General features: G+C 39.4%; 1 protein-coding gene across 4 annotated transcripts in view; it reads right to left on the reverse strand.

Annotated features, from left to right (window-relative positions):
• Positions 1-496: 496 nt before the first annotated feature.
• Positions 497-22,661, reverse strand: part of eif4e3 (eukaryotic translation initiation factor 4E family member 3) — a 76,822-nt gene continuing 54,657 nt past the window's right edge. For all 4 annotated transcript variants that reach the window (XM_067998901.1, XM_067998904.1, XM_067998903.1 and 1 more), the window contains 5 exons: positions 12,844-12,938; positions 12,663-12,723; positions 8,678-8,744; positions 6,946-7,098; positions 497-3,252 (listed from right to left, as the gene is read on the reverse strand). In XM_067998901.1, coding sequence (XP_067855002.1) covers positions 3,206-3,252; positions 6,946-7,098; positions 8,678-8,744; positions 12,663-12,723; positions 12,844-12,938 — 423 coding nt within the window. In that variant the 3' untranslated portion in view covers positions 497-3,205. The remainder of the gene's footprint in view (positions 3,253-6,945; positions 7,099-8,677; positions 8,745-12,662; positions 12,724-12,843; positions 12,939-22,661) is intronic.

A 22,661-nucleotide genomic window follows, 5' to 3' on the forward strand; every position in this document is an offset into this window, starting at 1 on the left:
GGCGGAATCAAGAATGAGGACATAATCTTAAAATTGCAGCTAGGCCATTTAGGAGAGAAATCAGGAAGCACTTTTCACACAAAGGGTAGGAGAAATCTGGAATACTCTCCCCCTAAAGGCTATGGATGCTGGGACAATTGGAGCTTTCAAGACAGAGATAGAGAGATTTTTGTATCAAGGGATATGAGCTAAGGCGGGTAAATGAGTTGAGGTACGAACTAGCCATGATCGAATTGAATGGCAGAGCAGGCTCGAGGGGCGGAATGGTCTACTCCTGTTTCTATGTTCCTTAAATGATAGCTAACAAAAGATAACTAAAAAGTTAAAAACTTTGTCCCCTCATCCCCAGTGTTATTGCCACCCAGATCTTAGTGCAATGCCAAAAATAATGTTGCTCAACTAAAATGGAACACAGTATTCCCAGTTGATCGAGGATGAAACATTGTCAAATCATAATGCCTTTATAAGTCGCTGCCACACAAATGATACACTACAATATTGCACATTTCTTTTTATTCAATAGTTGTCAAAAGAACTACAGTACAAGCAAAATTCAAAAATGGCATATATCAAGTACAGTAGTACTACTGGGAATAAGAAATATAAATATCAAATTCTGCAGCAGGTTTGATAACCTTGAGCACACAAGGCATCAGCTCTTACAACATCTTTCAGACAATATGAAGTCATATCTTCTGATTCCCATGTTAATGCAATTAAAATATCAATCTATATTATGTTTGTTCTAAACAAATTGAGGTTATTACCAACCAATTCTAGAAAAGTATAAAAAAAAAGTTTTCTAAATACCCACACAGATTAGACGTGAACATCATCTACCATTCCGAGTAGTGGTTTCTGTATGTTGACCTACAAACAATCAGATGGGACTTTAAGATCAAAGTACTCTTCAGAGCTTTGACCTTGGATGTTTTCAAATTAATTTATGCTGTTGTTACAATACAATAACCAACCATGACTAATAAATTAAAAAAAATAGCTTTCTTCAAATCAAAAGAGAATACAATTTAAAACTGGCCATTCACTGACCAGAGTCCCAGCTGACCTGGATTTAAAAGTGTGGAGGTTTAAAAACCAAGACACCAAAAATAGCACATTAACATTCACGTGTCTGACTGTCACAAGTTTTTTTTGGTGTATGAAAGGGTAAGTACGTACAAAATACTTTTACAGATCCATTCATTCATGGCAAAAAAAAAATCAGAATTTTGTTGTGATGTGCTGAAGTGTATAGCTTTCACAGTTGTGAATTACCAGTTTGCCCTGATGGTTACAAAAAAAGTATGTGCTTTAATCCATTTTTCACATACAGACCTGGGTAGCTGAGATAAAATACCAGTTTGTGATTTTTTTAAAAAAGGAATCAGTGCTCAGAAACTAAAACCACAGCATGAAAACTGTAGTAGCTTCAAAGAACTTTGTTTTTCATAAAACACAAATACTGTACAAACCCAAAAATAATTCACCGTTTGTTTTTATGAAATATGTATTATGCAACACATAGGTAATCGTTTCAGATTTGGCAAATCTTTGTTATATATTTGTTGTAATGTAAAATCTGATGTAGAACTCACTTATATAACCTCTTATGTTCCCTAGTTTATAGGGATGCATTTTAGCATTTTTACTGAAACTACTGTAAATTAGAGGCTAAATTTGTGCAATGGATGTTACTTGACGCCTGCTGGTTTAAACAGGGATGTAACGATTGATAGTCGTACAAAGGTATGGCAAATTTCCATGTAAATTAATCTTTATAGATAGACAACAACTTCTGATTATCAGAACTGCATATGTGCCTCTCAGAACAATTTAAATCAAATTAATGAGTTCAGATAATTAGAAGTTTTGATTTTCCAGAACAAGTTAGTGGCAGTTTAGGTAATCAGAATGTTCTGCATAAAACCCTCATGATCTTGTGAACATTTTTCATACTGATCTATCACAATTATCATGATTGCGTTTAGTATCAAGGCAGAGAAAAACAGATTTTCAGTATTACTATATTTATACATTGTGAAGTTCCTAATAGTAAACACTCACAAATTTACAGCTTACATTTTTGTACAATTCCAAAGTAATATTTGGGTGTTAATCTTGTTTTGGCCTGGCATATGTACATTCACAGCTTTCTCTTTACTTTTCTTCAATTTTTCTCAAAACCCTTACAATAGAATTCTTTGGTTCTGCAGCAATGAAATGTACAAATCACACCAAGTAACATAACTGCACTTACTACAGCAAGTACTGTAACACTGTACTTCCTCACTGCATGCTCGCTATGGACAGAAAAACTTGTTTTAAGGTGCTGTAGAAATTAGGAATTTTCAAAAATTTCTGAATTCAAATAAGATAATAAGTTTTTAACAAGTGAAATTATATAACTAGCAAAGTATTATGGTTTTAGATTCTAAATTTAGTGAATGCGAGCACTTCAATAAATTGTAAATGGAATTAGTTATTCATTTGCCAAAAATATAGTTACAGTAGACACTGAAGAAAGCTGTGCAATACAAGGTAATGAATTAGAAAATAAATCAGACACAATCTTCAGACAATCTGCAGTGATTTCTGCCGATGGACAAGTTTGTTATTCAGTGCAAGGCATTCACAAGAATAAAAGTTAGTCAGTTACATGATTATGCAGTGCAATCAATTTTCTAAAGGAAAAAAATAGAAAACTATGATCCACTAGGAATGCGCCACAATTAATCAGGTTTGACTTCAACTTATGTGAATTAGTATTCTTACTTTGATAGCTTTTTTTCAGATTAAGCAGCACAATTGCAATCACTTGTTAAATACAGTACAAATACTTAAAACACAACTGGAAACCTCATGCTTAAAGGAGCAGGAATGCAGTCAAAAGCAAAAATAAGTTATCTAATATTAAAATAAAGAAAATTTAATCAATAGTTGAGAAACAGTTCTGCCGTTAGAGAAGATTTTACCAAATACAGATATTAATGCAAAATGCATCAAAAGCAGGTCACACAACAACCTTAACATACTAAGATGGCAATATTTCACTTGCTGTCGTTTGAGAATTAGTCACCTGATTTTCACAATTTCATCAACAAAGTTCTACTAGAATTCACCACAGTAGTGGTGGAGAGTCCAACTCTCTAATTTTACATACAAATAAAATCTCAGCTCTCAATGTGAAATGCTTGCTTGTGAATCACTATGGCTTTGCCCGACCACCTTCAAAAGCATGATGTTCCTCATGAGCTGAAAAAAGGATATGGATAGTATTAATTCCTTTCTCTAGTGTTGTCCTAATTAATATGACACATATAATAAAGTACAAGAATCTTAAATGTTAGATTACCAAATAGTTATGGTCTTCTACATTTCTTCAAAGAAGTTCAACTTCTACATATAAATAGCTTGTTAATGTCAACCCATAGAGAAAAGATCACCTGATAAATTTATGCCCTGAGCAGTCAGATAATATTCATTCATTATGCTGTACTGTACTCAAGGTAACATTGTGGGAAATACCATTTCATATTTGCCCAGAGATGGCAGCATTGGGACCCCAAGTTAGAAGCAAGAAAGGTCAATGAAACAAAAGAGAAATAGTAAAGGTAGTTCCAAGCCACACCAGGTCTGAAGAAGTGCAATAGGATGAGAGTGAACTTTGTATGAGGAGGCTGAACTTCCATTGCACAAGCAGAATAAGTTCCAGTTTACACCTGGAGACACAGTATTACCCCAGTTGCTAATCTGTTTGGTAAATGTGCTTCGCTAAAGTCATCTTCTCAAAGGAACAATTATCTAGACTAACAAGACTGTTTGTCCAATTAACATAGAAAAAGCTGGTGTCCTGTGCAAATCAAGAAAGAGATATTTCCTTTCATATTTTCCGTAAATGAATAGACAATTTTGGGAAGAAAGGAACTTAGAACTGCCCTACATCCATGTAAAGTTTTAGAATTTGCAGTCTCTTGGTTGATCTGTGAAACACCCATCTACTGAAAATCAACTGAATTAATTTGAATACACGGTCCACTCATGTGGCTGAACGCATTCCTAGCATTTGGCGCTTTGTTTTATGTGCTATGTACTGTGCTGACAATCACAGAATGCAATATGGACCAGAGCCATATATCAATGCAGAAGGTGAGAGCAAGTCACACCCTGTTTAATGTATTGGACCCTAGTCTGGGTATGGTTTCATATTTCCACAACAATATTTTATATTTGGCCTTTGAAGTGCTCAAGAATAACTACACTTCTTGAAGTCTGAGTCTTTTTGTGTTGGGTATCATATGTATGGAGATCATACCCTGGGTCTCCAACAGGAGGGTTTCATCAGATAATCTAAGCAAAGCTATGAGCCCCTTTACTCTGGGTCATACTACAACTGCCTTGATACTGATCAGTGATTGCATCAGTACTGAGGTTGAGGTTCTGCTTGCTCTAGTTCTGTGACCAACAGGAGGGACAGCATCTGGCTGGCTACAAGCTGGAACAGGCTTTTGATTGTTGAGGCTATAATGCTAAAGAACTCATTAAGGAATTCACTTAGAAGAGGTTCCTTAACTGGCAATGTGATCTCTCCCTTTCAGTGTGATGGACTGTGATTTGAGCAATTTTCTTGATGGTGCTTGGTCTATGCATCAACCTGGATCAACACTTACTTCAAACTCTATTATGACCATTCTGGATGGTGCTGGTGGGTTGATGAAGTTGCCTGAGCATCAGTTAGAAACATGAATGCTTTGATCACTTTAACAGAACAGATAAAGGCCAAATTTGGCTAAAGACTGACTCTAGAGGACGAGCTGATTAGGTGAGTGATGGGGGGGGGGGGCTCGTCTTTTGCACTCATGTGCTGGACTCCGCCATCATTGAGGATGGGGATGTTTACAGAGCCTCCTCCTCCCGTTAGTTGTTTAATTGTCCACCACCATTCATGACTGGATGTGGCAGGACTGCAGAGCTTTGATCTGATCCATTGGTTGTGGAATCGCTTAGCTCCATCTATAGCATGTTGCTTCCGCTGTTAAGCATGCATGTAGTCCTGAGTTGTAGCTTCACCAGGTTGGCACCTCATTTTTAGGTACACCTGGTGCTGCTCCTGGCATGCTCTTCTACACTCCTCATTGAACCAGGGTTGATCCCCTGGCTTGTTGGTAATGGTAGAGTGAGGAATATGCCGGGCCATGAGGTTACAGATTGTGCTGGAATACAATTCTGCTGCTGCTGCTGCTGATGGCCCACAGCGCCTCATGGATGCCCAGTTTTGAGCTGCTAGATCTGTTCTGAATCTATCCCATTTAGCACGGTGATAGTACCACACAACACGTTGGATGGTGTCCTCAGTGCGAATGCAGATGGATGTGCAGACCTGTGGGAGTTGTTTTGGAAACATTTCATGCTCACTCTAGATTTTCTACCCTTCCTTGGAGTGGAGGAGCTGAGCAGGACCTTGAACACTTCCTTGGCTGAAAAGAATCTAGCTTCAACATTCTAGTTGCCAGAATCACCTTCAGGAAATTATTTGTTCTGAGCCTTTGTACAAGTCTAGAACAAGTACTACACTTCCAAAAAATTGTGTAATGATGAAATACGGTAATGATAAGAGTGTGACTGGGAAAGATCTGTGGTACTCTATGGAATTTGTAAAGCTAGAGGTTGGCATTGGCCCGTTGTCATGGTGGGGGTCAACCAACCGACTACCAGGGTTAATTCAGCTGAAGCAGGCCTCAGTGGGTTGCTCTTCAAAATGGCACTGCTGAAAAAACAGCTTGAGAATCTGCAAAGAAACACCAAAACTTCAAAAGAAACTTCTTCTCTGCAAGTCCTGTGACTGTAAAATAACTTTTCTCAATGAGCAAATAATTAGTGATTTCATTATTTTCTAGTATATTTTTAGTATAGAGATTTTTTTGGGGATGACTAGAGAAAAAGAATTAAAAGCACTGCCTAGGATAAGGTGTTTTATACACATCGGAGAGGAGGAAGATTACCTGATCATTAAGGGCACAAATTTCCTAAAGAACAGTGTGGAATGATAGCAATATATTCTATTTATATGTCCATAAGTAAATTAAGTGATTTGATGAGGGTAGTCATTGAGATTTGTTCACCATTTAACAGAATATTTTCACTTCACCTGCTAAACACAAATAGCATAAATTCCCTTCTATCGATGTTATAGAATAGGAACTTAAAACTGAAATGAATTATGATCTATTTTCAAGAAACATGATCCTAATAGAACTTCATCTGTAAGGCATATTTGTGCCTGAATGATCTTGTATTTCAAAGAATTCTGGAGTATTTCTGAATCATAAATATCATTACAACTCTGTTTTCTTCATCAGATTATAGAACAATGGTACACAGATGCTTCATTTTATTTATTTTTATTATTTGTTCTTGGGATGTTGGTGACACTGGCACTGCAGCATTTATTGTCCATCCCTAGTTGTCCTGAAAGCATCAGTCAACCACAGTGTGGAACTGGAGTCATATGCAAGCCAGACCATGTAGAGATGGTAGTTTGCTTCCCTGAAGGAAATTAATGAAATAGCTGAGCTTTTACGACAATCCAGCATATTTTTTTGTCGTAATGCAAATTAACAACTTCTGGGTTGTTAATCCAGTACGATGACCACTAGGCCACTGTACCAGTTTCTCTCAGTATTTATTTTCATTCATACCCAGTATAGCACACCACAAAATGGTTGCTGGATAAAATGCTTCTCAGCAATTTAAAATCAAATAATTCATTGTTTGGAGATAAATTTTAGAAAAACCTGAATATTAAGCAAAAGCAGTTTAAAAAATGTACCTGTAAGATCTGGAGCTCAAATTATCATTTACTTTATAAACTAAGCTTCAATCTGCCAATTTTGAAGCATCAAGTTTATAAGCATAGCTTTATAAAAGGTATTTTGATATAATACTTACGTTTATAAAACACTGCCTTAAAGGTTACTTTTGGAAGAAGTTCATAAATCTTTTGAATAATAGTTACTTCGTTTGCTCCAGCAGCATTTACATTCCAAACTTGAACAATGTCTTCACGATCTCTAACACTGACACTCACACCAACTACTTCATCTGTTAAAAAAAAAGTACCATATGACTGCAATAAGCAAAAATTAAAGATTGTATTCCTAGACATTTGAAGTTGCTTAATTAAACAGAAATCATACATTAAGCAACAAATATGTTGCATGGAGGTAGGGAGTACACTTACTTCTTCAATATAAAATACTTTTCTCATCTGTGGAATGTGATTCCCCCCAAGTTTGTAAGCCAGCCCCATTTAAATTTAGGGAGCGAGGTACAGGAAAAGTTTACTGATTTTCTACAGCTCACAAAATTGTGACCAGCATCCTGACCATCTTGGTTGACAATATCTGACTTTATAACGGAGGCATCATCCTAAAATGAGTGTCTTCGTTACAGCATCCATAACTGATAGCACAGCAGTCAGCTCTATGTTACAAGATTTCCAGAGTGCTCAAGATCTCCAGAGTGTTCAAAGCCACTGCTGGAAATTTAAATTCTTCTGGCAGAAGAAGCATTTTAAAACTGAAAAAAAAATACTAATACATCCCTATACTGTTCCTCACTGGCCAAGGAGAAGAGGTACAAGAGTGAGCAGACAAGGCTAGATGGGGAGTAAGAGGAAACTGAGTGGGGCATCAATGGTAGTCAAGAACCAAGGCATATCATAGAGAAGGAAAGAAGGTAGAAGGTAGCAGTGGGATACCCAAGTATGGAACAGCAGATGGTGCTGCTGGCAATGGGGGCGACAGCATGTCAGGTGACATTATAAAAGCTAAGTTATGACTAACCTGTTTGCTTTTGTACTTTTGCTGGGCTTTATATGGGGAGCACTCATGGAGGTTAAAAGGGAGCTAGAATTTTTTTTGTACTATACAATTGGTCCTGTGTTTCTGTTCTGAAAATACTAAATAGAAAGGGAAGCTAATTTTTGTCCCTAATATCTGTTTCAGTGTTTCTTCTATGCAAAAACAACCATAGTAAAAAGGGAAGGGGGGAGAAAATTAGCTTTTCTTTTTCTTTTCACAGTCAATACACTAACTGAGTCAGAAAACAGGCATGATCCCAGACTGAACCAGAAAGCTCATAAATAAAAATCTAGTCAGACATACATTACAGACACAAAGAAATGTATTAGATATAGACTTTCACACCAATTTTCTTCACTCCCTCATCTCCTGAAGGTGTCCACATACATAATTAACTTTCCAGCAGGGTCACTGGAAGCGATCAGAAGCAGGAACTGTGGTCAATTTCCCCCCCCCCTTAACAATTTTTGGGGAGGGGGGGATGGAGGAAAAGGGTAGGACTTTACGCTATTCCTCCCTACAATATTCCTCCTTCTTTAAGGATGAATTAATGTGAAATGATCCAGGAAAACATAAATTTATAGGAACTGTTCAGTTTACTATTTTTCACATTTCTAAATTAAAGACATTCCTTTCTCAAAGCACACAAAACAGTCAGCTTAAGCAAAGGGAAGAGGAAGTCTGCTTTTCTAATCAATATTCAGCATTCCAAATGCCTGCTTCTAATCTTGAATAGTTTTGAAACTAAAAAGATAAACAAATACAGTCATAAAAGCACCAAAGGCAATAATAACTGTTACCTATAAGGTTCGTCTTACCTGCTGTACAGCAATCTACAAACTGTTCACCAATTGTGGCCAGTAATAATTCTTTCCAAACAGCAGACTATCACGAGAAACAGAAAAAGTACCCTTATTAGGAATGTCTTTTTAAATTGCCTAATAAGAAGGAACATACAAATGTGTATTCAAACATGACAGATTTAGACCTTGTCAAGCTGATTAATTCTAACCATCTAAGCAGGGAGTAAAAAAGGCATAAACAGTCACAGTGCCAGTTGAATGGCTTTGGATTGTTTCGCAATGCACATTAAATTATGATAACAGCCAAAATGATCGTCAGATTAATAAGGACAGTAATGATAAAATAAATATCTAAATAGTAATAAACTCTACAGCTGATCTGAACTGGGGTAGTTCACTATTTGGATTTGAGCTACAGCTGCTTGAGCTGTATATTTCCAATGGAGTCCATAAAAGATAGATTAGCCACCCACAGGTGTGCAAGATCCACAAATGTAGTTATCCTCCATTCACCACGGGTAAGATAATCTTTCCATCCAAGAAATCACACAGGCCCCTGTTCTTTTATGTGACTTACAACTGGAATGTGACCTCCCCTTTCTGCATAGTACAGGAGTACCCAATGCAGTAGTTTTCAGATTTGAGATCAAAATGGCAGAATACGGCCCAGTCATTCACCCCCCCCACCCCCCAATAAGGATTTTACTTTTAGAACTTTTAAACAGAAATAGATTTTACTGCAACAAAATTTGGCATTCTGCAAAAGCGCTCACAAAACTAAGGCTGCAAAATTCTGGTTTGAAGTTTTTCCCACCGATGCGAAGACTTAACAGAAACCCTGGGCATTGAGCAAACTATCTTCCCCCACTCTGCTTTCAAAAAATTGAAATGAGTCTATTAAGAACTCACTAAATGTAAACAAGCTAAAAAATTGGATCTACTTCCCCACCATTGCAAATGGGAGGAGCACAAATGTGACCGATGCCACAGCAAGAAAGAAAAAAAACCTACTCTAATGCTCAGATGTTTATGTACAGTATCTATGTTAAGTATCTTGCATCTATGCACAGTCAACTTTTCCCATTACAATTTCCTATAAAGACTTGCATTTATATAGCGCCTTTCACGACCTCAGGACGCCTCAAAGCGCTTTAAAGCCAATGAAGTACTTTTGGAGTGTAGTCACTGTTGTAAGGTACGAAACGCGGCAGCCAATTTGCGCACAGCAAGGTCCCACAAACAGCAATGTAATAATGACCAGATAGTCTATTTTTAGTGATGTTGGTTGAGGGATAAATATTGGCCAGGACACCGGGGAGAACTTCCCTGCTCTTCTTCGAATAGTGCCATGGGATATTTTACATCCACCTGAGAGGGAAGACGGGGCCTTGTTTAAATGTCTACATTTATAATGACAACTTCCTATGCAAACTTGTCATGCTGTAATTACACCTTCAAGCCAGTGGTGGCATTGTAGTGCCTTAGTTTATATCTCCCTTCTCAACCACCACAACAACTTGCATTTATATAGCACCTTTTAATGTAGTATAATGTCCCAAAGCGCTTCACAGGAGCGTTATCAAACAAAATTTGACACCGAGCCACATAAGGAGGTATAAGGACAGGTGAGCTTGGTCAAAGAGGTAGGTTTTAAGGAGTGTCTTAAAGGAGGAGAGAGAGGTGGAGAGGTTTCGGGAGGGAAGTCCTGAGCTTAGGGCCTAGGCAGCTGAAGGCACGGCCACCAATGGTGGAGCAATGAAAATTGGGAATGCGCAAGAGGCAAGAATTGGAGGAGTGCAAAGACCTTAGAGGGTTGTAGGAAATTATAGAGATAGGGAGGGACAAGGCCATGGTGGGATTTGAAAACAACGATGAGAACTTTAAAATTGAGGTGTTCCCGGACCAGGAGCCAATGTAGGTCAACTAGCACAGGGGTGATAGGAGAACAGGACTTGGAGCGAGTGAGGATACGGGCAGCAGAGTTTTGGATGAGCTCAAGTTTATGGAGGGTGGAAGATGGGAGGCTGGCCAGGAGAGCATTGGAATAGCCATGTATAGAGGTAACTAAGGCATGGATGAGGGTTTCTGCAGCAGATGAGTTGAGGCAGGGGCAGAGACGGGCGAATTGTCAAGATGGAAGTAGGCGGTCTTGGTGATGGAGTGGATGTGTGATCGGAAGCTCATCTCAGGGTCAAATAGGATACCAAGGTTGCAAACGGTCTGGTTCAGCCTCAGACCAGGGAGAGGGACAGAGTTGGTGGCTAGGGAATGGAGTTTGTGGCGAGGACCGAAGACAATGGCTTCCTTCTTCCCAATATTTAGCTGGAGGAAATTTCTGCTCATCCAGTACTGGATGTCTGGCAAACAGTGTGACAAATCAGAGACAGTGGAGGGGTCGAGGGAGATGGTGGTGAAGTAGAGCTGAGTGTCGTCAGCATACATGTGGAACCCGACGTGTTTTCGGATGGTGTCGCCGAGGGGCAGCAAATAGATGAGAAATAGAAGGGGGCCAAGGATAGATATTTGGGGGACTCCAGAGGTAACAGTGCGGGGAGCGGGAAGAGAAGCCATTGCAGGTGATTCTCTGGCTACAACTGAACAGATAAAAATGGAACCAGGTGAGCGCAGTCCCACCCAGCTGGACATTGGAGGAGAGGCGATGCAGGAGGATAGTGTTGGCAACCGTGTCAAAGGCTGCAGACAGGTTGAGAAGGATGAGGAGGGATAGTTTACCACGGTCACAGTCACAAAGGATGTCGTTTGTGACTTTGATAAGGGCCATTTCAGTACTGTGGCGGGGCGGAAACTTGATTGGAGGGATTCAAACATGGAGTTGTGGGAAAGATGGGCATGGATTTGGGAGGTGGTAACATGTTCAAGGACTTTAGAAATTTCTAAGCTGTAACCGACCCTACTTTTCTGCTTTCCAAATTGCTGTAAGCTTTGTCAAAGTATTTAAATATAAGGACAAAAAGTATCATATTAAAACGGAAACTAAATTACATCTGCACACCCTAGTCCAATTTATCCCCCATCCTCTAATCCCCTGATTAGATTTGGTCTTCGCTTCATGTGTGCAATGCCATGGCAGATCAACTAGTATAGTATTAAAAATCTTGGGTAGGATGCACACTTCCTGACTCCAAACTTTAATTCCTGTTATTACGATCTTTGGTCACATTGTTGACATTTACCGCGGTAAATTGCCATGTCAAAATTTCCAATTCAATCTTGCCATATTAACAGTTGAGGTAGTTGCACCCTCTAACCACTAGGTGATGAAGCAAAGTGAATTTTTGCAGTCTCTCTCACAATTCCATCACCATCTTGTATAAAACATAGAATTTTACAGTACAGAAACAGGCCATTTGGCCCAACAGGTCTATGCCGATGCTTATGCTCCACACAAGCCTTCTCCCACCTTATTTCTTCTCATCCTATCACCATATCCTATGTTCATGTCACGCTACACGTTACCCCACCAGCGAACAAATGTTATCTGTTTTTAATATAACGGGTCAGTTGCTGTCTTTTCTATGTTTCTACCTCTCTATCTCTGTTTTTTTTTTGTTTGTTGTTTTTTTTGGTGATTTGTATATTCTGAGACCTGGCAGGTAACACCTGTCTGTCTGCACACTGATTGCCTTGGCAACGGGCAGTTGAAAAAACTGTCTGTAATCACCAAGCATTGTTCTGTGAATTATAAATGCGATTTCATTTCGAGGATTTCATTTTCACATCGTTCACCTGACGAAGGAGGAAGCCTCCGAAAGCTTGTGAATTTAAAATAAAATTGCTGGACTATAACTTGGTGTTGTAAAATTGTTTACAATTGTCAACCCCAGTCCATCACCGGCATCTCCACATCATATCACCATATCCTTCTACTCCTTTCTCCCTCATGTACTTATCTAGCTTCCCCTTTTAAAAAAAAGCCCTTCTGTCATTAACTGAGTATGGACAATGCCACGGGCAATTTACTGTTTTTTAAAATACTTACAGTATGTTCTTTTGAGATTTTCATTTTCCACAATCCTCCTTTGGCATTACTCTCATCTTCCCTATGGAAAGCACCATTAAACAGTAAATACAAATTGAAAGTACTGAAATGTTGCTTGTTGCATTATTATTCAGAACTCTGCATTCCCTTAAATGTTCTAATACCATACCCAGTTACTTACCACAATGGCCGTCTCTCTCCTCTCATTAAGTGGTAACTACAACGTAGGGGCAAACTGGTTACTGCAGGAATATTATTGTAAACACTCCAGAAACTCTGGTGAGAGGGAAATACAATTAGTTCAAAATAAATATATATATAATGTTAAACAAGAAAAATACGACATTCAATCCTATAAATCCAAATTACTTGTTAGCATTTATTCAAATGAATCTCATTTCGAGTTACATTTTAAAACAAATTACTCATGCATGAAACAAACATTGAGAAATGCAGTTACAATAAACATTCTGATTCACCATTCTTTGGATGAAGATTAGACTCCACATACTCGAGGTAAAAAAGAACATGCACGTCTGGGAGGGGCAATATACATTTTTAACAGTTTACAAACAGAAACCATGCAGCACATAACTTTTTCATCCTCAGAGGACTGTCTCTTTGACAGCCAAACAGAAATGGTTTCCTCAAACTCACGTGTATATAATCCAAAGAGTGCAAGATCAATTTTAATTCTGTATATGCATTCAGTTATACGATTGGCATTGCAATTTTCTAGTGAGCTTATGAGCAAGTTGGTTACAGGGTGTTCTGGGCAGAGGCTAAGGGAAGGTCGCCTGCATGGCCATTTAGCTGAGGAACACTTTTAAGAGGCAGAAATGCCTGAAAGAGAGAAGATATGTAAAAATGGTCCATTTTTCAAAAAAAGGGCAGCCTACAAAAATAACCAAGTTGTTATGATACAATATTAAAAGCATCATGTTTGGGACAAGCTGTCAGCAATAGATCACTCTGCAAACACAATTGAAGGCTCAGCATGTTGACTGCTGGAGTGATGCAGCAGAAAATCTATCTACTACAACATGAACTTCAGCAACTGTTTCTTTTTGGAGATGGTGCAAAAAAAAATAAAAACTCTTATTTATTTTCTCTCTCCCACTTTGGTTTATCTGGTGTCACTGATGCCTAATAACAACTTCTGTAGGCATTGAAGACTCTGATGTAGTCCTAGGGCATTGCCACCCTCATTTTACTATGACTTGAACAATTTTAAATAAAATCATATTTTATACAAGAATAATCTGGTTCACTACATTATGATCTATTCCAACCTTTGCAATTACATGAACTGATCCTCTGTTGCCGATATTTATTCAGAGTGAGCCTTTGGCTTAGTGGTAGAATTCCTGCCTCAGAGACAGAAGGTGCAGGGTTCAAACGCTTCTCCACAGTCCTAGCAAGCGGAGACCGGAGCTCTGACTCAGAATGCTGGGTTGATATCCAGCGAGATACTTTAGTCAGGTTGACGTAGGTAGCCCTCCCTCATCGTACGGATTTTGGGAGCTCGTACACCCTCCATTGTATAGGACTAACTACCCTATCGATTGGTATAAAGATAGTCAGAGCCTGTCAGACTGTTAAACAGCCTGTGAAGCCTTCCACTACTTCACATGATTCTCCAAGGGAAGAGTGTGAAGATATGAAAACAATCACTAATATTTATTACTGCATCATTAGTTTAAGTGTCTATAGAAACCTCTGTTAAATTTCTGCCTTTGTTCAATACAGTACTGAACAAAGCAAATCAGATTGATCCATGGTTTGTGCTGAGTAAACTTAATTGGCAGTTACCAAGGTGGTACCAATGGCCTCAACGTCCTTGCATTAGGAAGGGAAAATGTAAATTCAGCCAGGGTTCCTGCTTTTAATGACTATCCAGTGACCTCACTGAAAACTGTGCATGTCTGTGCTGAGCCAGAACAGAATTAGGCTAGGCTGTGATGCCTCCCATATTGTGGACCATATGAAGCATGGTCATTTGGCCAAAATAGTGGAAAGTTGCCTCCATCCATGGAACTGTTGTCAGCACCTTTAAGAGAGGAGAGAAGAAAGATTGGGGAGAATATATCGGATTAAAAGACTTAAGGATGGCAATGCTTTGCCTTCTTTAGCTGCGTCATCTTCAGTTTTGTCATCCAAAAGTTGCAATATATTAGAATTAAGATAACTTCACTACATAAATTCTTGAAACAAAGAATGTATCTGTATAAATACTTGATACACAGTGTTTTGGTATTTAGGGTACAGTTAAGTTAAACAATAAAAATTAGGATCTGTAAGGATAAGACTTGAAAGCAATGAGGCATATCTCACCGATGCTCAGTTTGGGTTCCGCCAGGACCACTTGGCTCCAGACCTCATTACAGCCATGGTCCAAACATGGACAAAAGAGCTGAATTCCAGAGGTGAGGTGAGAGTGACTGCCCTTGACATCAAGGCAGCATTTGACAGAGTGTGGCACCAAGGAGCCCTAGTAAAATTGAAGTCAATGGGAATCGGGGGAAAACTTTCCAGTGGCTGGAGTCATACTTAGCACAAAGGAAGATGGTAGTGGTTGTTGGAGGCCAATCATCTCAGCCCCAGCACATTGCTGCAGGAGTTCCTCAGGGCAGTATCCTAGGGCCAACCATCTTCAGCTGCTTCATCAATGACCTTCCCTCCATCAGAGATGGGGATGTTCGCTGATGATTGCACAGTATTCAGTTCCATTCGCAACCTCTCAGATAATGAAGCAGTCCGAGCCCGCATGCAGCAAGACCTGGACAACATCCAGGCTTGGGCTGATAAGTGGCAAGTAACATTCGTGCCAGAAAAGTGCCAGGCAATGACCATCTCCAACAAGAGAGAGTCTAACCACCTCCCCTTGACATTCAATGGCATTACCATCGCCGAATCCCCCACCATCAACATCCTGGGGGTCACCATTGACCAGAAATTTAACTGGACCAGCCATATAAATACTGTGGCTACAACAGCAGGTCAGAGGCTGGGTATTCTGCAGCGAGTGACTCACCTCCTGACTCCCCAAAGCCTTTCCACCATCTACAAGGCACAAGTCAGGAGTGTGATGGAATACTCTCCACTTGCCTGGATGAGTGCAGCTCCAACAACACTCAAGAAGCTCGACACCATCCAGAACAAAGCAGCCCGCTTGACTGGCACCCCATCCACCACCCTAAACATTCATTCCCTTCACCACCGGCGCACTGTGGCTGCAGTGTGTACCATCCACAGGATGCACTGCAGCAACTCATCAAGGCTTCTTCGACAGCACCTCCCAAACCCGCGACCTCTACCACTTAGAAGGACAAGAGCAGCAGGCATATGGGAACACCACCACCTGCACGTTCCCCTCCAAGTCACACACCATCCCGACTTGGAAATATATCGCCGTTCCTTCATCGTCGCTGGGTCAAAATCCTGGAACTCCCTTCCTAATAGCACTGTGGGAGAACCTTCACCACATGGACTGCAGCGGTTCAAGGCGGCGGCTCACCACCACCTTCTCAAGGGCAATTAGGGATGGGCAATAAATGCTGGCCTTGCCAGCGACGCCCACATCCCATGAATGAATAAAAAAAACAATGTTGGAAACCATGGTATGACCAGGTGCGCCCTATGGATGTGAAGCATCGATACAGAAAAAGAGGGACACAGAAATATTACAAGTCTTTAAAATATGGGGACATAAAAAGATTCACAGGGTCCAATAAACCATAAACAGGAATAATGCTTAAAAGGCTAAGAGCCATGAGATTGATGCTCAGTCAAGGTAAAGACAAGGAAACTAATACTTTGGACATACGGCCAGAGAGGAAAGAAACCACATAGGCAAGATGATCATACTGGGAAAAATGAAAGAGGAAGAATAATGAAAAGATAGTTGAATGATATAAGCGACTGGACAACAATGCTAATCAAACTGGCAGTAGAAAAGTACATCATGGGCCACGCTGGGGCAGGATTGTGCGCATGGATGTCTAACTTCAGGATGATTCTCATGAGTTTTGAACCATCCTTGTTAACAGATACAACAAAACAACAGTTTCTAAAATTGTTAATTTACAAGACAAACTAAAATCGTACAGATTTAGAATCATAGAAAGTTACGGCACAGAAGGAGGCCATACGGCCCATCGTGTCCATGTTGGCCAAAAAAGAGCCATCCAGCTTAATCCCACTTTCCAGCACTTGGTCCGTAGCCCTGTAGGTTACGGCACTTCAAGAACACATCCAAGTACTTTTTAAACGAGTTGAGAGTTTCTGCCTCTAGAACCCTTCACCCTTCCAGGCAGCGAGTTCCACACCCCCAGCAGCCTCTGGGTGAAAAAAATTCTCCTCAGCTCCCCTCTAATCCTTCTGCCAATTGCTTTAAATCTATGCCTCTGGTCACTGACCCCTCTGCTAAGGGAAATAGGTCCTCCCTATCCACTTTATCTAGGACCCTCAATTTTATACACCTCAATTAAATCTCCTCTCAGCCTCCTTTGTTCCAAAGAAAACAACCCCAGCCTCTCCAATCTTTTCTCATAGCTAAAATTCTCCACCCCTGGCAACATCCTCGTAAATCTCCTCTGTACCCTCTCTAGTGCAATCACATTTTTCCTGTAATGTGCTGACCAGAACTGTATGCAGTATTCAAGCTGTGGCCTAACTAGTGTTTTATACAGTTCTAGCATAACCTCTTTGCTCTAATATTCTATGCCTCAGCTAATAAAGGAAAGTATCCGTATGCCTTCTTAACCATCTTATCTACCTGTCCTGCTACCTTCAGGGATCTGTGGACATGCACTCGAAGGTCCCTCTGTTCCTCGACACCTCTCAGTATCCTCCCATTTATTGTGTATTTCCTTGCCTTGTTTGCCCTCCCCAAATGCATTACCTCACACTTCTCTGGACTGAATTCCATTTGCCACTTTTCTGCCCACTTGACCAGTCCATTTATATCTTCCTGCAGGGTGTGTAAAATTGAGGGGCCTGGATTGAGTTCCTCCTCACTATTAACCACACAGCCAATTTCTGTATCATCTGCAAACTTCTTCATCATGCCCCCTACATTCAAGTCCAATTCATTAATATATACCACAAAAAGCAAGGGACCCAGTACCCCACCTTACTTTATGCTGTGGAACCCCACTGGAAACAGCCTTCCAGCCACAAAAACACCAGTCGACCATTACCCTTTGCTTCCAATTTTCCAATGAGCCAATTTTGAATCCAATTTGCTACTTTCCCTTGGATCCCATGGACTTTTACATTTTTGACCAGTCTGCTATGCGTGACCTTGTCAAAAACCTTACTAAAATCCATGTAGACTACATCAAACGCGTTACCCTCATCGACCCGCCTTGTTACCTCCTCAAAAAATTCAATCAAGTTAGTGACACGACCTTCCTTTAACAAATCCATGCCAACTGTCCTTGACTAACCTGTGCCTTTCTAAATGACGATTTATGCTGTCCCTCAGAATTGATTCCAATAATTTGCCCACAACGGAGGTTAGACTGACTGGCCGAAAATTACTCTGTCTATCCCTTTCTCCCTTTTTAAACAATGGTATAACGTCAGCAGTCCTCCAATCCTCCGGCACCATGCCTGCAGCTAGGCAGGATCGGAAAATGATGGTCAGAGCCTCCGCTATTTCCTCCCTTGCTTCTCTTAACAGCCTGAGATACATTTCATCCGGGCCTGGTGATTTAGCTACTTTCAAAGATGCTAAACTACCTTAATACTTTCTCTCTCACTTTGTTTATCCCATCCAATATTTCACACTCCTTCTCCTTATCTATAATCTCTGCATCGTCCCCCTCTTTGTGAAGACAAACGCAAAGTATTCATTAAGAACAGTACCCATATCTTTCGCCTCCACACATAGGTTACCTTGTCTGTTGCTTAAAATTAAAATCAAATTGAAAACCAGAGTGACGATATCCCGATTGTTGCAGCAATGTCCTGCATATATGCTGCTAATTAAGCACAGGTGTCTGCAAGACAGTGAGCTGCCGAATGGTACAACAGAACGCAGACAATGACCCAGAAATTGCTCGGAGCGGCGAACCAACAGTGCTCATCACATTTACTGTATGCACATCCTCTAATAGGAAGTGGAGAAGAGCCTAGTGTTAGCTCCAGTGAAGCTAGGACCCGTGGGAGAAGTGAGAGGAAGACACTCTCCCCTCAACCAGATTGCAGCATTTTTGATAAGTTGTGAAGAGTTTCTGCAAGCTTTGAACATTAAATCCAGGAAGTGAAAGATATAACACTCATCATTTCTAAAAGCAGTTATAGACAACAAAAAGAGGGTAAGAAATAATCAAATAAAAGTGACAAAAGGGAAAAGTAAAAATTTTTTTAAATCATCAAAAACTATTAAAATAAGGAGTAATGAGACTCCACATTTTAAAAATTAATTTTTAGTTCATTGGCAGTCATTAAGACTTACCACGCTATTAAAACTTGGTTTACACCTAGTACTTTTAAGCGTACATGTTTTGTGGTGATATTAGTTACTTTCTAGCTGGGCAGATGAGGAATTTGGCATTGGTCCCTTGCTTCCACTGATTCCAGCCAGCGATATTGTTTAATTCGAAGCTGGCACATAGCCGGCGAACCAGAAGGAGCAAGTTCCGGATTTCCGCGTTTCAGTGTGCATGTGTGAACGCCGAAACTTGCTCCTTGAGCAATTTCTGGGCCAATGGAACTAGGACTTCTCTGACAGCTCAGGACAGGAACAGCCCAGTAAGTTCATCTGGATGCTGTACAGGCTCAGTGTATTTTGCCGTTAAAAGGTGCAGGCATTTTGCCTCCAACAGGCACCATTGTGTGGAAGGTAAATGTATATTTTAGTTACAAGAAGTGATGCTTTTGTAGTTACTGCTACAAACAGATGGCTCATCAACTATTTGAGCAGCTGTATAGCGGTCTCCCAAACCATAATTTTAAGTCCTTTGAGAAGAGTTCAATAAAGTTGACACAATTCCAGTGAACGTTGGGAGGAGAAGTGGGAAGTGGAAGGAATTGCTTGTACACAGCATAAAGATTTCCTTTTTTATTTTACCTATCTCTACTGGATACACCATATTGACAAAGATCAATACAGACTTAGCCCACCAACCTCTCCCTCTTCCCCCACTTCACCCGGAATTCAGTAAGTTCTGTTCTTTAATCAACTGTCAGGAGGCATTTGGAAGTGGCATGTGAAGGATAGTCCTTAAATTTTCCTTCTTTATAGGAGATCACTATATTCCCATAGTCGAGCTCTGCAGCTCTACCCACAGCTACAAAAGATGGTCGGCAGCTTTCCTGCAGATTATGTCTATTGCTGCTATGATGCTGATGCCTTGGGGCACTGGCAAAAATTACTTCCCTAGGTGGTCCTAGTGGCTCATTTACCTTATGCAGTATAGCATCACAACATACACCTTAAATCTAGTATTTACGCATTTTAATTATATTTTGAATAAATATGTTTGGATTATAATTTAGCTACCAGATTAAAAGTTCATCATCTTTGTGAGAAACAATATAACATCTTCAATTTAGAGTTGCAATAATGCAGATCCTGCTCAGGAAACTTTTAATGTTTCTTTTACTCCACTTATGAGGAATGAGATGACTCACTTAGGATTGTAATTTGTGAGTCGTCAGATCTTTCTTACTCACACTAATGTTACCAATTATGACATGGTAATTAAACAGTATCTGCAATTTCCTATTAGTGCTAATTTCGATTAAATAGCAGATCATGCAGGTACAGCACAGGAAGAGGCCGTTTGGCCCATTGTGCCTGTGCCGGCTCTTTGAAAGAGCTATCCAATTAGTCCCATTCCCCTGCTCTTTCCCCATAGCCCTGTAAATTTTTTCCCATCATGTATTTATCCAATTCCCTTTTGAAAGTTACTATTCAATCTGCTTCCACCACCCTTTCAGGCAGTGCATTCCAGATCATTACAACTCGCTATTTAAAAAAATGTTTCCTCGTGTCGCTTCTGGCTCTTTTGCCTATCACTTTAAATCTAATATTAATGAATTATATTCAACATGCATGAAACAACTGCCTGTCAATTGCAGAATAGACGTATCATTTTAAAATCAGCATGATTAAACAGTATTGCTTAAGCAGAAACATACATAAGTTTTGCCACTGATGGGTTTTACTTTTTTTTGCTGAAAATAAATGTAGCATTATTACATTCCTAATAATCACAATCAAATCAGTTGAGATATAAAAATCTGAAATAATTTGCTTTTAGGCAAATAAAAAAAATCTTTTTAACGTTGCCCCATTTAATCAAATAATTGAGGGGAAAAAAATAATCTAGATTTAGAAAGTGCTTAATACTACTGCACGGTACCCTGCTTTAACTGCACAAATGGAAGCAATTTAAAAGGTACAAACAAGATCATAAAATGTGTGTGATTTAGGTTTCCACTTCAATGGTATCAGACACACCTAGTCAAAACTATAGTGTCCTTAGAAACAATACCTAAGTTACCTCTAGCAACAACCTGGTAGGTTTCCTGCATCTCAGAACTATTCACATATTTGACACTTTCATCCTAAAGATATTAAAAGAGCCAAACTAGATATTTGTCAACACACTGCATTCAGAGAAGATTGGTCAGTACTGTATCCAACTTTTCTTAAAATTTGTAAGACCAGTACTATCAGGAAACTCTGGAGACTGGTCATGAAGGTAGATGTTTGTGCACAAATACAGGCTTTGATAAAATGAAATTTAAGGTATTAAAAGGAAAACTTAGTTTTGGGCACAGCACAGTCTTACATACCTAGTACATAAAACATAAACCACCTAGAAGAAATCCCACTTTATTCAAGGACTCACTACAAAAAGGATCATTATGCTATTAAGAAATTTTGAGAGCTTACTGCATTTTCAGAAGAATTAGTTAGTGGGGAATGGAGTGAAAAAGTTTTCTAATAAAGACAGAAAACACTGGAACAGTAGGTCCAACAGCATCTGAAAAAAGCAAACAGGTAAATGATTGGGGTGGAGACACTTCATGAGAACTGATATAGGGAGACAGGAGAGTTCTGCTACAGAAATTCATTGTGTTAATGATTTGGGACAATATACATTGTATTAGATAAATGATAAATTATTTCCTTTCTTTCAATAGCAGCTTTATTTACATCACTTCCACCCAGTTTTTAATTTTTTTTTTTACATCTACCTTAAAACTCTGTACTAGAGTCTTGGCTTGTGATATCTGTTCCTTGAATAGATACTGTGGTCTCTGCTCTCCATAGCACCTTCTCACAGTGACCCAACTTTTACTAATTCGAAAAATCTTAAAATCTTCTAGGGGATTCAAGCTACTGTTTATTTTAACATCTAAATCTGAATCATTATTTGAAGAATCACAGATTACGATGCTTAATACTCCAGACATGCATACAGCGTGATGTGACCAGAGAGCTCTAACATGTCAGGTGGCTGTATACAACCTAGAATTTAATGTACATACGACTCAATTAATATAGAATCTTATAGTTAATTTTCCTGGATTGGGTTATATGCCAGTTTTAGACTTCATGTAACAAATTGCATGGGAATGCAAAAAGTACAGAGACAAGTGGAAACAGATTCAGTATTGTCATACACCATTTTTCTTTTTGAATACCCTGGATACCTAAACATTTTAAAAGCCATTTAAGCAAAGTACCAAGTGTATCATAGTTTCCATATCAATTGATAATTTAGTTTAAAACAAACAGCACTAGACCTGAAAAACCATATGATAAAGCTTTCTATGAAGTGCCCTCAAGTTACTGCCATACTACAAACAATGCGGTATTTTAAATGTATATTATGTAATGACCAGGATACAAGCTACAGCATATTGAAAAACTTCTATGACTACAAAAATTAATGTGCACAATGAAACCTATAACCAAATTAGTGTACTTACTAAGAAGCATCCAAAATCAATTAAGAGCTGTCTTTTCAGAGTGAG

This window comes from Heptranchias perlo, chromosome 17, assembly GCF_035084215.1.
Source record: "Heptranchias perlo isolate sHepPer1 chromosome 17, sHepPer1.hap1, whole genome shotgun sequence".
In the NCBI taxonomy this organism is placed as follows: Eukaryota; Metazoa; Chordata; class Chondrichthyes; order Hexanchiformes; family Hexanchidae; genus Heptranchias; species Heptranchias perlo.